This window comes from Amblyomma maculatum, chromosome 11, assembly GCF_055883805.1.
Source record: "Amblyomma maculatum isolate TAMU_Amacu chromosome 11, ASM5588380v1, whole genome shotgun sequence".
Classification (NCBI taxonomy): Eukaryota; Metazoa; Arthropoda; class Arachnida; order Ixodida; family Ixodidae; genus Amblyomma; species Amblyomma maculatum.
This window is the reverse complement of record NC_139354.1, coordinates 38,378,983-38,393,576: the sequence shown is the minus strand read 5'-3', so window position 1 is coordinate 38,393,576 and position 14,594 is coordinate 38,378,983. Positions and strand designations below refer to the sequence as shown.

At 44.0% G+C, this 14,594-nt stretch overlaps 1 protein-coding gene across 3 annotated transcripts in view; it reads right to left on the bottom strand.

The window, feature by feature from the left end:
* Positions 1-2,351: 2,351 nt before the first annotated feature.
* Positions 2,352-14,594, bottom strand: part of su(f) (cleavage stimulation factor subunit su(f)) — a 50,637-nt gene continuing 38,394 nt past the window's right edge. For all 3 annotated transcript variants that reach the window (XM_084584926.1, XM_084584925.1, XM_084584927.1), the window contains 4 exons: positions 12,087-12,181; positions 11,407-11,470; positions 6,911-7,176; positions 2,352-3,053 (listed from right to left, as the gene is read on the bottom strand). In XM_084584926.1, coding sequence (XP_084441052.1) covers positions 3,042-3,053; positions 6,911-7,176; positions 11,407-11,470; positions 12,087-12,181 — 437 coding nt within the window. In that variant the 3' untranslated portion in view covers positions 2,352-3,041. The remainder of the gene's footprint in view (positions 3,054-6,910; positions 7,177-11,406; positions 11,471-12,086; positions 12,182-14,594) is intronic.

Sequence of the window (14,594 nt, the reverse complement as noted above, 5' to 3'; positions counted from 1 at the left end):
CACCCAAAATAAACTTTTACGGCCACTCCTATTTGCGTGGCGTTTTGACCGTAGGGGCCTTACATCGTGGGAGGCACTAAGGTGAAACTTGGCTCCTCTTAAAACCCTGCCCACGCCTATGGGAGAGGGGACATCAGAGAAACGATTCAGGTGACGATTAAGCAACAAGTGCACTCGCCGTATCTTGATGCCTGTGCATAAGCCCATAAACGTACGTGAAAGTAAACACAACAGGTAAAATTCAGTAGTATGTAAAGCAAAATTGATTCTAGTAAATGTGTCTATCTCCCGACCAGGTATGCCTGGTGCAATGATCAAGACCTTTGGCTGCTGCGTACCGAGGCGACTCTAATCCCATGAATAAATGCCCAGCGCATGACACCTATGTGCTACACCTCATGAGCAGAGGCCAAATGGAAGTCTTCAATGCCTCTGTGACTCTAACGCTTTTGCCCACCACAAGTAGCATCTACACTACAGTAGGCAACAAAAGGTTATAATTGCAGATCTCAAGCAGATGGCTACAGCAGCAGCTTTATATGCTGTAAAGTGATGTCCTTCTTGGATCACCCTCATTTGCTATGACATACAAAAACATTTTGATCTTTCCCCTCTTAATTCTCCTATTATAGTCAAGATCGAGCAAATATGCCTATTATTATGTGCCTGGCTATATCTCGATTGGCGAGCAGCTCTCGAGCGCACGCCCTCTCAAAGCAGGGCACTCTGGTAACCCACAAGCAATTTTGCAACATTCAGGCACTCCTCCCGAAAATCCTCTCAGAAAAAAAACTCCAAAGGATTCATTTCTCAAAGGCTACGTGCTGATCAAGTGCACTCGGTGAGACGAGATTTTGTAAACATTTTCAACAACGCATAACTATTTGGGATGTGAAGCTGATGGTGAAACAATCCACGAGATACGGGCATTGCCGGTTTCGCTCAGAAAAAAAACACACACCCCTCACACCATTGCACCTCAGGCCCGCCGGTGCGGCGCAGTGGTTAGGGTGCTCGACTACTGTTCCCAAGGGTGCGGGATCGAATCCCGGCCTCGGCGGCCGCTTTTCGTTGGAGGCGAAAAGCCAGGCACCCGTATGCTGTGCGATGTCAGTGCACGTTAAAAAAACCCAGGGGGTCGAAACCTCCGGAGTCCTCCACTACGGAGTCTCTCATAGCCCGAGTCGCACTGGGATGTTAAACCCCACAAACCAAACCATTACACCTCATGCGTTATGAAATCCAGGTGATGAAAAGGGATAAAGGGAAAGGGGAGATAACTGCTAAATTCAGGTGAACATCCAGTGAATGAAACTAAGCGAGCCTGTATGTCCACTAGTCTGTTTTCCGGTCTACGTTTCAGACGATACATTACTGGTGCATGTGCCACTGGTCTGCCTCACCGACTGTGTAGTGCAGCGACAGCCTTACTGCTCTCGGTGCTGTTGCAATATACTACAGTGACATGTGCTGATCAGATGCAAAATAAAGCAGTGACCTTTTTCCTTCCGAGTTCAGAGTGATGAAAAAGGACAGGAATCGTATCACTCTCCTATTCAGTTTGGACGATGATGTGCAATTGCTCATCCTGTGATATCCAGGCTGCCTTTGCACTAATATCATTCACCATGTTTGCAAAAGAACTGTACTGTGGGTATTTTTATACTTCACACGATATCTGCGCAGTGATCAGGGTGGCACCGACCCTGCTCACTAATGGCATGTTCTCATAATTCCGCAGTGTTCACACTTCGCTATATACTAGATGCTACAGCTTAAAAGATGACATGCCAGCATTAACTTTCTTTTTTGCTGTTCGTAAGGAGATGAGCAGTTTTCCAGGCCTCTTTGATGGTACTGCATATGTTTTGATTGAATCTATCATACTAGCAGTCAGAACAGCCGAATGCAGACCTTTGTACATCACTGAGCAACAGCTATTTGACATGAGAAGACATATATTTATTGTGAGACCAACTGCAGTTAGAACAAAATATAAATATATTTTTAAGGATACTGATGACAGCATTGAGAGAAGAAAGAAAATGGTATTTGATTGCATCAAAGTTCGTGAAAACAGCCTCACAACAGTACCTGAATTTTGGTCTTACGTGCCTTAAAAAGCTCCATCTTTAGCGAAGAACTGACCGCTCTGCGGTAATCAATGAACATCAAATTGTTCTTAGTATATCTTTAAATCAACAAAATAGAGCCAAACTGCTTTTGCTCTCAGAATGTGTCTTTATTAGAACAAAATTTAAAAAAAGTGCACATCCATCAAACAACATCATAATGATTGTGAAAAAAAGAAAAAAGGAAAATTGACTCCACCAGTAACGACAAGCACTCTCTTTATATAAGTTTGTATAGCTAACAGCACTCAGAAGGGTTTTATTCACCAACAGATGGGACGCACGCGCATACATGGAAAATGAAGCAGCCGGACAGAGTGCTACATGCGTCAAACCTTTCTATTTACAAATGTAATGAGTGCATTTCATTTACAAAGCTTTCAATGGAATGAATGTGATGAATACCTTATGAGAAGGGCGCCGCATTTGGTGTGACAGCGTCTTCTTCCTAACATGTTTCAGCCATTCGGTTCTTTCAGCCCACATATTCGCAGTATAATGATGTTTGCTCAAAAATATCGCACAGTGTGGCTTCGATCATATCATGCTATGGCTAGTCTGACTAGTCACGTGACGAATTAGAACAGATACAAAGATGACGATGTAAGCCGCCGCCACATCAAATGCGGTGCCTTCCTTTCACACAGTGCTTTTCCTTCTTTCCTCAGCTTGTTTCGCATGCCTGCACCTAACACAAGTTCATTCACACAGTGGGTCTGCTTTGGCGATGAATAACGAAATGAACCATGAGAGCACCGTATGTGGTAGGTCCCTCGGTGTGTGCGGAAGCAAGGTGAGATAAAATAGGAACAGGGAGGAGGGCGGGAAGTCCTGTTCGAAGCCCCGAACGACACAAAAGTCTTGATCGAGAGCCACCTCAACACGACCAAAAGTCTCAGCCCCCATGCTCTAAAACATGAGCTGTGGGGAAGAAAACGGGGGAAGAAAAGACGCACCTTTTAAAAAGCCACACACACACACACATTGAAGGCAAATGTCATCACTCGCAACTTCACGAAGGGTAATGAGGGGCGACAAAACAGGATGACTTAGAAATAAAAACGGGGGGTTTTCCCTTTCTTCCATGTTTGCATACCTTACTCGCCAGCAACAAAATGCATTTTTAACAAAAAAGTACTGCTTTGAGAGCAAGTTGGCGCAAGTTTAATTCATTCTCTTCTCGGCCTGCAGCATATGCTCGAGCTAACACGTTAAAAGTATGCATTAACAACTTTCCAGGTGCGCTATTAAAATACTTAGCAAGCAGCCCAAAGTAAAGCTGGACTGAAAATATGGGTGAGTAGTGTAGATGCTACCCCACTCTACAAAAATACACCATTTGTGGCATGCTGAGTAAAGCATAACATGATTCGGGTTAAGTTACTAAATTCCAAAGTTTCTAAAAACAGATAGAAAAAAAAGAGGGGCAGGGACAAAAACACACTGATATAGGCCCAGGAAGACCGAGTGCTCAACCCAAATGCCACTGCAATACCACAGCAGGCTATCATGTTTTCCTCAGGATAAGGAACATGATGCGGGCAAAAGTATTTTCACAAAATATTTGCCCACACACAAAAGGAGACCAGTGGGATAAAAAAAGAAAAAGTAAAGAAAAAGACAAATGCAAGAAAGAAACAAACTGTAAACATCGAGCAGAAAAGGAGACATTAAAAGTTTAATGCTACATAGAAAGGGGAAGTAAAAAGGAAGAGCTTAATACAAGCATTAGTGAAAATGCAGTTGGTACGTAATCAATAGCCAGATATTTACAAAATGTGCTCAATACAGCACCTGGCCAAACAGTCTCCCAAGGTTATCGTTATCAAGATGCCCTCACAAGGTTCATCAATTCAGGTACGCCACGAGCAGTTTTGCTGGCCAGTCCAGACGGAAGAAGAGCTTCGCGCCTTGGATCAAAGACCACTACAGTTATATCTTCTCATATGATTGCACATTCATCAGTTTTGCAAATTGTAACACCATTTCGGAAGTTTCTTCTTTTTCCTGCTCTCATTTTGATCAAAGCAAGAAACAATGCTCATTCGTCAGCTTCTGACATGCTCAAAGGAAAAGGGTTGCCTGATTTTCAGGCTGACATTTTTTTCCCCATCTCCTAACAACTGTGCACTGGTCCAACGTAAAGCCAAAAACAAAAGTCTTGGCAGGAAAGAGTGCTGCAACGAGCGAAGTGAGTCAACTCATGCTGCTACAGATATATCTTGGGCCCTGCCATTCGCAAAGTTCCGTACGCTGTTACATAACAAAAAAGCAGAACCCGAAAACTTGTGCACTTTTTTTTACATTCGACAAATAAAACAATGAGCGAGATGCTCGATCTGGCACCATTATAAAGGGTACACTTTGTAAATGAAAAGTTGGTTAGCCAGAAAGAGGGACATGCGGGCAGGTTCGCCATTACTCCACACATTAGGACACGTGCAGGCTTGTTACCACACATAAAAATGACATATACATCTGTGAACATGACGGTGCAAAGAATAAAATGGTGTATGTAGCGAGCAAAATTCACAACACTGCCCGCCCTATGGCATGCCCAAATTTGGCTAGCCAAGCTGCTTTTGCCATTAAATGTGTGGCATCATGGACGGTTCTGCGGAGCTGCCTGAAAAAATTTCAGGATGCACTTAGGCCTGCTCAGGTGCAGAAATGCAAAAGCACTCCTTTCACTGCTGGCGATTATGTTGTTGTATGTTTTCTTTACGCATTTGCCGTTTGAAAAACAGTCCTTTTGCACTATAAACCAAGAATAATTTGAGAAACAAGGCTGATTTGCTGCTGCCTGGCGAGAGCCGCACGAGACTGATGTGCTGTGGATGTTTTGTGTCAAGCTCACTAGATGGCGCCACAAGGCTATCTAAAGAGAGATTTTTTTTTTTTTTTTAATTTCACATGCATTTCGAAATGCTCTCATTGCCCTCCTTAACCTATACTCGGGGATAGTTTTTTTTAAATTTTTGTGCATTTCTGATTTTTTTTCCCCCCCTATTTACTGCCATCGTTGTCCTTTCCCTCAACGCCTTCTGGCGTCCTTATGCTAGACAAGGCGACTTACGGATTCGTTCCCAGGAACTCTATGCAGCGTAGAGGTTTGTGCACTCGGCTGGGGAACAGAACGACGGTGGTTCAATTCCTGGAGAAGTTTTTTTCTTTTATTACCGAGCGACAGTTTGTGTGGAAAACCTCCATGCTGGTGGATTAGCCACTTCATTTTCTTTTTCACAATAATTTAAAGGGTCCCGAAAAGATATTTATTCTAATGCAAAAAATCTGCAGAGATGATAAAAGTCAGTATTGAACTCAAATTCCAATTTAAAAATATATATTTTTTTAAATTGCCCAACCGATTAAAGCAATACCTCACCGCATGTTCTCAGGACACCAATGAGATGCTGTGTTCAATTGATTTGAGGGAAGAGAAGAGGAGCACCACTTATGATCAACCTTCGCTGTTAATAAAACTAGGTTCACAATTCTTGTGCAGCGGAGAGGGCTGATGGACTACCAACTGTTCGTGCACGGCCCCTTAAAGAAACCAGCCAGCAGAAGAACAGGAATTGTGTAAGCCTACGTTCTCGCAACTCACACTCATAGTCTTGAAGCTTCGAAGTTATAATGCTTATAATATAGCCCGTTGGCAAACTTTTGCATCTGTAAGAAATCACTGCATGCACCGAAGAAAGTATATAAAAAGATGCAATCTTTTGGGTTGCTTCGGAAAGATATCATGGCAAATGCATCGAACCCTCAGCTCCAGTCATGAGCTCATGCCAAGCTCTCTTGAATGAACCTCACATAGCGGCAAATTTGGGCATGCCTGAAGGCTTGCGCTATCCCAGGCACACACGCAGACACAAGTGAACAGAGAGTGCTGCAGTGGTCCAACAGATAGAAATCTTAGATATTCCTCTAGCTATGGGCAATACCATTACTGGCCTGCTACAGCAAGAGCACACGAGGCCTTCTAGTTTCAGTCAGGACGGGTACTTGACGTAGAAATGGAACAATGCTCCGAGTTTAAGTTTGCCTACCCGCGAGCAGACCCAGCACGCCCATGTACAGCACGGAAGTGGTCCACTCCCCGATTGCCGGGGCAATGTTGGCGGGTGGATGGATGGATACGGGGTGGTGGAAACAAACCTCGTGCTGAGCGCGTGCCATTATGCAACCAGTGGTTTCAGAAGGAATGACTAAACCATCACAACAGTTTAGCTATTGCAAATGCAATCGGGAGTGGACCATCCGAGTGTTTCACATGTACAGGTACAATCTTAAGCGGGTAGAGAACTTTGCTCTATTCTGCTGGCAGAGCGAACTCAAAAATGCAGCCGCAAAAATGCCGCTCAAAGTAGGCCTACCAGCCAATGGTGCCAACCGGTTCCCACGATGTTGCACTCAGTCCCCAAGTATGAAACAGCGGGTGGCTGACAGCTGATACCGTGAACTGGATTAATCGCGGTGGCATGAAAACTGATAATATTGGCCGGCCAGAGGGCCTCTTTCCGCCATTCAGTGCTCAAGTTGGGTCTACTACTATGCTGGTCAAGCAAAAATGGAGAATTTTCACGCCTCCAGTCAACCCGTGCTGTGCCTCTAAATTTTGCCTACGAAAAGAGTAAACACAGCTAGAAGGCCACAGTGCGCTCTGTTTACTTATGTCTTCAAATGGTCTTGACACACCTTTACAGATGCACGCGGCACCGCAGCAAATGGCAGCACGCGGCACACACACCATGCAACCCCTAGTTTCAGCGCACCTTTTTCTGTTGCCGCGCCCTGTAGATGTCGTGGGCCGGTGGCACGAGCCCACCGTCGTCCTCTTCACTTTCGTCGCCGACTGCGTTGCCGGGGTTACCGCCTCCAGCACCGACGATGCCACCTGGGGAAACACCGTCACTGCGGTGCTTTCGCTTGACGCCGCCCCCTCCACCGGGGGTGTTGCCCGACTGGAGACCACCCATTTGGCTGTGCTCAAAGAGCTTCATGTGCTCTTTGGAGAGACCGTTCTCACTTGGCCTGGGTGCTGTACAAAGGCCGAAAGGAGGTCGACAGATTAAAAACATGAGACGCACGCTGCCAAGCACCAAACGTTTGCACAACAAAAATGAGCAAGTTGCCAAAATGCAGAAACACAATAAAAATTTCACTGCATGCTGGATAGCCCGAGAATCATCGCTGAAGCACAATGTTCCTTCTAAATGCAGTGCAGGCTACCCGAGTCGAGGTCAGGCTGTAGAATGTGGAAATAATTTTTGTGTGTGTAATGTATGCGACTGGGGTATGCTCCGTAATACTTAGACTAACAGTGAAATTTCATTACTACGAACACCACATTAACGAATTTTTCAAATTGAACGAATTTTTCAAGAATCCCCAGCAGATTTCCTACATTTTCAATGTAAAACTATTTCAAAGTTACGAATTTCGAAATAGCATATATTTCAGAATAACATACATATGTTGTTGTTTTCTTCTATAATCTGAGAACATCAGCATTATGAACTCGGCAAAAATTATCAGTGCCACAGCTTGCAACTCTCGCGTGAAACAGAAACTGCCATTTCTGTGTGTATGGTCCGTGGGTTGTAGCTATCATCAGCACATCTAGTGCCAGCTCCTAGCGCCACCATAAAGCTGTGGTTTAATATGCAGCAGCCAGCAGGCCTTGCCACCTGCAGTTTTTCTTCCTGCGTTGTGTGTTGTTTGCCGGCCAGTTGTTCGTGCTATTCGCGTATGCGGAGCGGTATTTTTTTTTTTGGTTGCGGATCATCTTATTGCGAAGTTTGTGCTGACGATGATTGCAGCCAGCGAAGTGCTAAGAAGATACGAACGCAGATTTCACTGCAAGAAATTGACGCGGGGAAAAGGCGAATCGGCCTCTGTAGACAGCTAGCATTGCCCCATCGACCGCCACAATAATTTTGAAAGACCGAGACAAGGCTTTAAAACTTCAGGGAGCATTGAAGATGAGGTCATGTCGAACTCTAACGTTTTTTAGCACATGGACAGAGTCCATACCGTCATAGCTTGGTGCAATCACGCACCCAATGAGGTGTTGCGCTAAGTGGAAGGTGCATGTGCTGTAGTGGTGTAACATAGTGCGTGGCTGCGTTTGCTGCACGCGGCAGAAGGAAATAATTGATTTCTTCAACAAATTAACTTTGAAGTTAGCGCAACATTTTCATTTCAGATTTTGCTAGTTTACATGCGTGTCTACTGGTACGTCATCTTCATACCTAGGCTTGACTACTAGCATATAATCGCAAATCTTTAATTACAATAATATTTCAAAATAAAGAACAATTTTTTGCAGTCCCATGGGATTCGTTATATCGAGATTTGACTGTACTGCCTGACCAGAGAAGGTCAAAATAAATGAGGTGGCATCCCTGCTTTTATATTTGGTGGAGAATTCGTCATTGCTGGTTTCGAACGTAGATTTTTGGTATAGGGCCAATTATAAGTGGATGGCTACTTAGCAATGACGTCCTGCATATTCAAGTAACCACGAGCACCAGACATTACCATCAGTTGGCACAACCTTCAATTCTTACCTACAGCGCGTTGCACAACTAGAGGCGCGATGTAGAATGCTTCTCCCAGCTAAACCGTGGAATCCTCGCAGTTAAAATTTTCCACAGGAAGGGCATATTGTCGCTAGTATTTTTTAATACCAAATTTGTTTGGGGTACTTGCCAGATTCGATCAAAAGAAGTCAATTGTTCCCATCTTATGCGGCGGCGGCGACGACGCCAGGCGAGCCGCTGCCCCAGCGATAGTACTGGTGGCGCCACCTCATGTTGCTACAACAACTCTGTAGCAGGAAAAGAGGGGCGAACGTTTCTGGTAGAAGGTTTGAGTTGTTGTAAGCAGCATGAGGTGGCGCCACCAGTACCATTGCTGGGTCAGCGGCTCGTCTGGCGTCGTCGTCGCCGCATAAGATGAGAACATCTGACTGCTTTTGATCAAATCAAGCAAGTACCCCAAAAAATTTGGTGTTAAAAAATACTAGCAACTAAATACCATTTCTGTGCAAAATTTGAACTGCGAGGATTCTGCGGTTTAGCTGGGAGAAGCATTCTACATCGCGCCTCTAATTGTGCAACACGCTATATACAAGCAGTGTGCAAGCTGTACAAGAAATTTCAGGCAAATGGCTGTGAAAAGATTCAAAAGTATGTGCTAAAGCAGTGCCGAACAGCCATGCCACAAAAATTCAATAATCTCAGTGTTTCAGTCCAGCGCTGGGTAAGCAAGGTATACCATAAAATTTCGAGCAAGCACTCTCCTCTCAAGCGCCGAAATTATACGATAAGTGAAGGGTGGCGCTTTCCCGGTACAGGAAAGCGCCACCCTCTAAATTCAAATTGGCGGCGGCAAATTTTTTTCACCGGCAGAAAAAAAAGATTGACCGCATTGCATATGGATTTAAAGTTTCATTTTTCTTTGATTGGTCGAACAGGCTTAGACATGTGCACCGAGACATCAGTGAGCGGCCGCCAAGTGTTCTCGCTACGCCACCGCCGATGTACGATATATAGTATATGCAACTTGGTGCCCGCCCACGTTTCCTCTCGGCGCGCTATTTAAATTTGTTCCCGGCTGTCTTAATTCTTTCGGTGCCAGCTCCTCTGGTTGCTAGCATCGGATGTCTCTCTCGCGGTGGTCAACCGACGCTAGCTATCAACCTTTGTACATGTGCACATCCAGGCAAGTCAGCGCTGTGCTGGTGACATTTTTGTTCGTAATGATTTTGAGAGCTGAGACTGGATTAGATTCTTGGACTTGGTGGCAGTATTAACTGAGTGAGATGTGTGCTAAGGGTAGGGAGCGGGGAAGTGCGGCGCGCTGAGGGTGGGGGGAAGGGGGGGGGCACTTTCCTGGAACGACGTGGAGATGTGAAATTAACAGTTGCACAGGAGGGGGCGCTTATTCGAAATTTTATGGTATACGAAGCTGCTAACGATCACAGTTGTGCCTGTTCATGAATAGAAACAGTGGGTAGTACAGTTGATCCCAGATACATCAAACTGGGAGGGATTACAAAATAGTTCAATACAGTAAAAGCACATTAATTCGACCAGTTTTATTTCTGAAATTTGAACTAGGAGCGTGCTCCCAGCCAAGTCTATGGCGTCGGATGCTCGCTAACATACGAATTGCATAGCCAGCGATTACCGAAATAGGCTTCACAGAACTTGAATTGCACATAACAATGGTGCCATGCACTTCATGCATGCAATGGCAGGCCCAACGATGATTGGAAGTTCCCCATTTTCATATCAGCTCAGTGGTATTCTTTCAGTTTCCTTAATTTTGTAACTGTACTACGCCATCTCACGGCCGCGATCGGATACAGGTTACAGCCAGCTGCGCCATTTCAGAAGATGCTTAACACATACACTGAAACTATGCACTGGTCTAGCATAGTTTCACCGGACTGCGCGCTGCACCACAGTGCTTCACCACGAGAATTGTGCAGTGAAGCACCACAGCTACTACCAAAGTGTTGCAGAGCCTTTTATATTTTAATTTATTATTTATAATTAATAAATTATAAGTTACAATTTTGGAGCATTCTTGAACATTCCCGACTAATGTACGCAAGGCAAAGCTCTTGACAAAACCTGGAAAATCAGCGTTTTTCACTTGGGTTTCACATCAAATGCAGACAGACATCACGCAAGTGTTCATTAGGTAAGATTACTGCGATGCAGACAGTTTACGGCAGCATTTTCAGGCCCATTGAATAATTCAAACTTTTGTTTAATTCTGACATTTCTTTTCTGGCACCTTGAAGGCCAAATTAACGAGAGTTTATTGCATATTACAAGCACGCACACCCTTAGCGCTCCTCCGTGGGCGTGACAAACAAGAAAAAAAAAAAGGTACAAATGCCGTCAAAGCTGCAGTGAATGGTGCTTTTGGAAAAGCCATCGCCGATCATAAGGCGTCCAGTATTGTTACTGGTACAGTATAAATGCAATAACAACTCAATTAAAATTAGGGTACAGATGATTTTTACGCAGCCTTCAACAGCGACGCCACCGCAAGCCTTCGGACAGCAGAATGGCTTTGCTGCACGGCAACCGGTGCACCAAACGGTCATCCTTGCACGACAGAAATGTTGTGTTAAAAACGAGCAGGCCGGACAAATGGCCACTTTTCAGACACCAGGGTGTTCCGAGTAAAGTGGCGCAGATTTCAAGAGGACAAAAGCAAAGCCCGATAAATGCGTCCGAAAATAACTCACGCTTCTCTGGCAGGTTCAAGTTTCTGAACAGCTCCATCAAGTCGTCAACCGCCACGAAGGGGCCCTGTTTTGCAACAAGGTAAGACGAAAGGAAATGCAGTTATTGTACCAAAAACTTGCTTGTTTAAGTTTTAATAGGGTTAATGCCCAGATTTTGTGCTCATGGACTATGAGATGCTGCAATGAAGGACACCAGGTGATTTTGGCTGCTCAGGGCTTGGCTACTCAAGTACAGACATCAAACGGCACACGAATGTTTCGTGGTAACAAGGATATGCAATGCATTCTCCTTGCTAGAGAATTGTTGTATCACAGTAACTGTAACTGCTAATCATTGATCATGTGATAATAATTTATCAACAACAATAACAAAAACGCATGCACTGATGGCCATTATCAGCCAACCTCTTTACGAATAGTGACTCGGGTCCCCAACCCGCCGTTTGTTTCAGCCAGTGGATTATTCTTGAGTAACGGTTTTTCTGTCATGCGCTGTCCAAAACTTGAGCCAGACGGCAAACCGTCACAGCCTCTCTCCGGCAATGTGGTGTCGCCACTTCACAGACAGACTAAACTGACAGCAGTCTGTGGCACAGTCCAAAACAGTTTGTGACGCTGTCCAAATTGTGTCGTCACCACCCAACCCTGCTGAGCAATAGAACAAATCACAACTCCCTCACCATGAAGCACATCGGGGGTGGCAACCTCATCATCAGCTCAGAAGCCGCAGGGGGCGGAGGAAACACACCGCCTGGCACAAGGTGCGCCCCAGTCGCTGCAAGTAAGACACAGAAGAGTTCAACTGCTACTGCTTCTTTTTTTTTTTTTTTTTTTAACTTCACATGTACTTTTGCCAAGGCACCTCTCTATTGATTGAGATATTGTGAGATGGCAATGAGATTATACTGCCAAGTAGCCTTGAACAGTATGCCATGGACTAGTTGGTGCTGGCTGCCACATTGTGGGAACGCAAGATAAAGACGTTGGGCAAAAAGTAAAATGAACATGGACAAGCACACATGCAGATGTGTGCTTGTCAAGTCAAGATTTTAATATAATATATAAAATATAAGTCAAGATTTTTTATCTCAAAACATTCAAGCTAAAATTCCTCTTATATAACTGCGTTTAGCAGAATGTGGGGCACAGTCTGGCAACATGTGGTGTGCAGCTCGCAAACGAACAGCCAAAGCCGTATTGACATCCTGTAGTATAATGCCTAGAATATACTATATCTAGCGTGCCGAGGACGCGAGCTCACGTTGTCGCCGTGGTGATGCCTTCCCGCAGCTGCCACACGCGTTTGCAGCAAACATCCAGCTAGTTAGGCCTTGGTACCTGTACGCGCGCTGCTCTATCTGAGCCTGTCTTTCCACTTTCAGAGCCCTTTTGTCTAAAATATTTCTTCATGGAAGACAAACCTACCAACCTGGCACTGTCCGCAGAAACTCCAACATATTTTTACAAGTTCAGGCATGCACCGTCCAAGAGAGTGAAGAACATAAAACACAGTGCGAGCCCGCGAGGCAGAGAATAAAGAATCCTTGCCGACAGTTAGATTTTAGGCAACAACTAATTATTGATGATTGATTGCTGCGTGATAGGCGATGATGAGTTAATAAAATCATTGTAATTATTTGATTAATGAATAAATTAAATAAATGAAAAAAAAAAATAGAAGGGGTTTCAAAGCTGTCAAAATGCTCAGACGCTAATCAGCAAACGTTTGCTGATGCTAAGCGTCGGTGCATAACAAAAAATTTAAAAAAGTAAAAAAGCATTGACTGTGTGTGTAAAACGCTATCACGTCATACGCTTAACAGCGAAGCTTATTATTATTTTTTTTTTTTTTCTCATCGCTCCTGCATCCCTGCATGGTGATTTTTGCTGGGTGGGGGCTCGTGAGTCTGTAATGATCAATATATAACATGCCACAAGACCAACAAAATGTTTAGCACGTACTACCAGATGCAAAATCCTAACGGTTTCAATTTTGTTCATTGTGCTTAATTCTTAAAGTGAAACAGAAAAGCCAATTTGAAAGCACAATGTGCAGCGCCCAAACATGCCACCTTGAGTAACATCTATGATCACAAGTTATTTTAACATTTTATCCAATCCGAATTCGTTGCTGCAACATGGAAACATTCAATTGTAATTTTACTTGATCCGCATCCAGCCAACTGCGATTCATGCATCTCAGCAGCGATCGTACGCTGTCATATGCAACACGTGTGCGCCCAACCAACTTCATCGAGCTGGATAGGCCGTGTAGAGATCGCGACGGTCGTCTAAACGTAACTGCGATACATAAAGTTTAGTGTAATGGGTTGATGGCGGTGGGCTTAATTGTGGCCATGTGGCAGCTCTAATAGAAAATAACAGCCATGTTCAGTGCTAAAGGTATTACAGCAGCTTCATATTTTACACACTTTCATATCAGTATGGGCCTCATACTTTCGGATAGATGACGTGGATGTTCATCAGTTTAATCGTGCCTGCTGCAATGCTGGCATCAGTAAGTCGAGAGTATACAAAAAAGGAAAGCAAAAAAAAAAAAAAAGCAGGGGCAGTTTATAGATTTCCATAATTGGCATATGGCTTTGATGATCACTAATTGTTATGAGCAACACAAGTACAGTCTCAAGTATAGTCTGAATCAGATTCACTATCCACGCATTTTAAGTCATAGCTCGCTCAATCCATACATAAATTATTTTTATGCAAATGTCTAGGTGACCTTGCGATTTTGTAAGAAAAGAAAAAGCAAGGGCTGAAAGCACATATCGATCTACATATAACACAAAATATACAAATTAAATTCTCACTAATATAGGCCAACTACATGAAAAGCAATAGTAACAAGAGAAGCAAACACTTTTCAAGTCACTCCAGGTTTTTGACAAGTAAGAACTAATTGTTTAATAACTGTAAATAGCCTATCTGATGTTGGTTGCTAAACTGTTCCATTATCAAAGTAAGGAAAAGTGCAAATCAGAACGCAACAGTGCATGCAAAAGGAAGCCAAACAATGACAAAGAACGCTACAAAATTATTCAGGTGACTGCCTGAAACCCAAATCCTAAATGCTATCTTCAAATCCCCAAAGTGCTCTAATTCACAAAAATCAGAGCTCTAATCTGACAACATATTATTTTGGAACCCCAATGCAGCCTTGCTCCCATCCT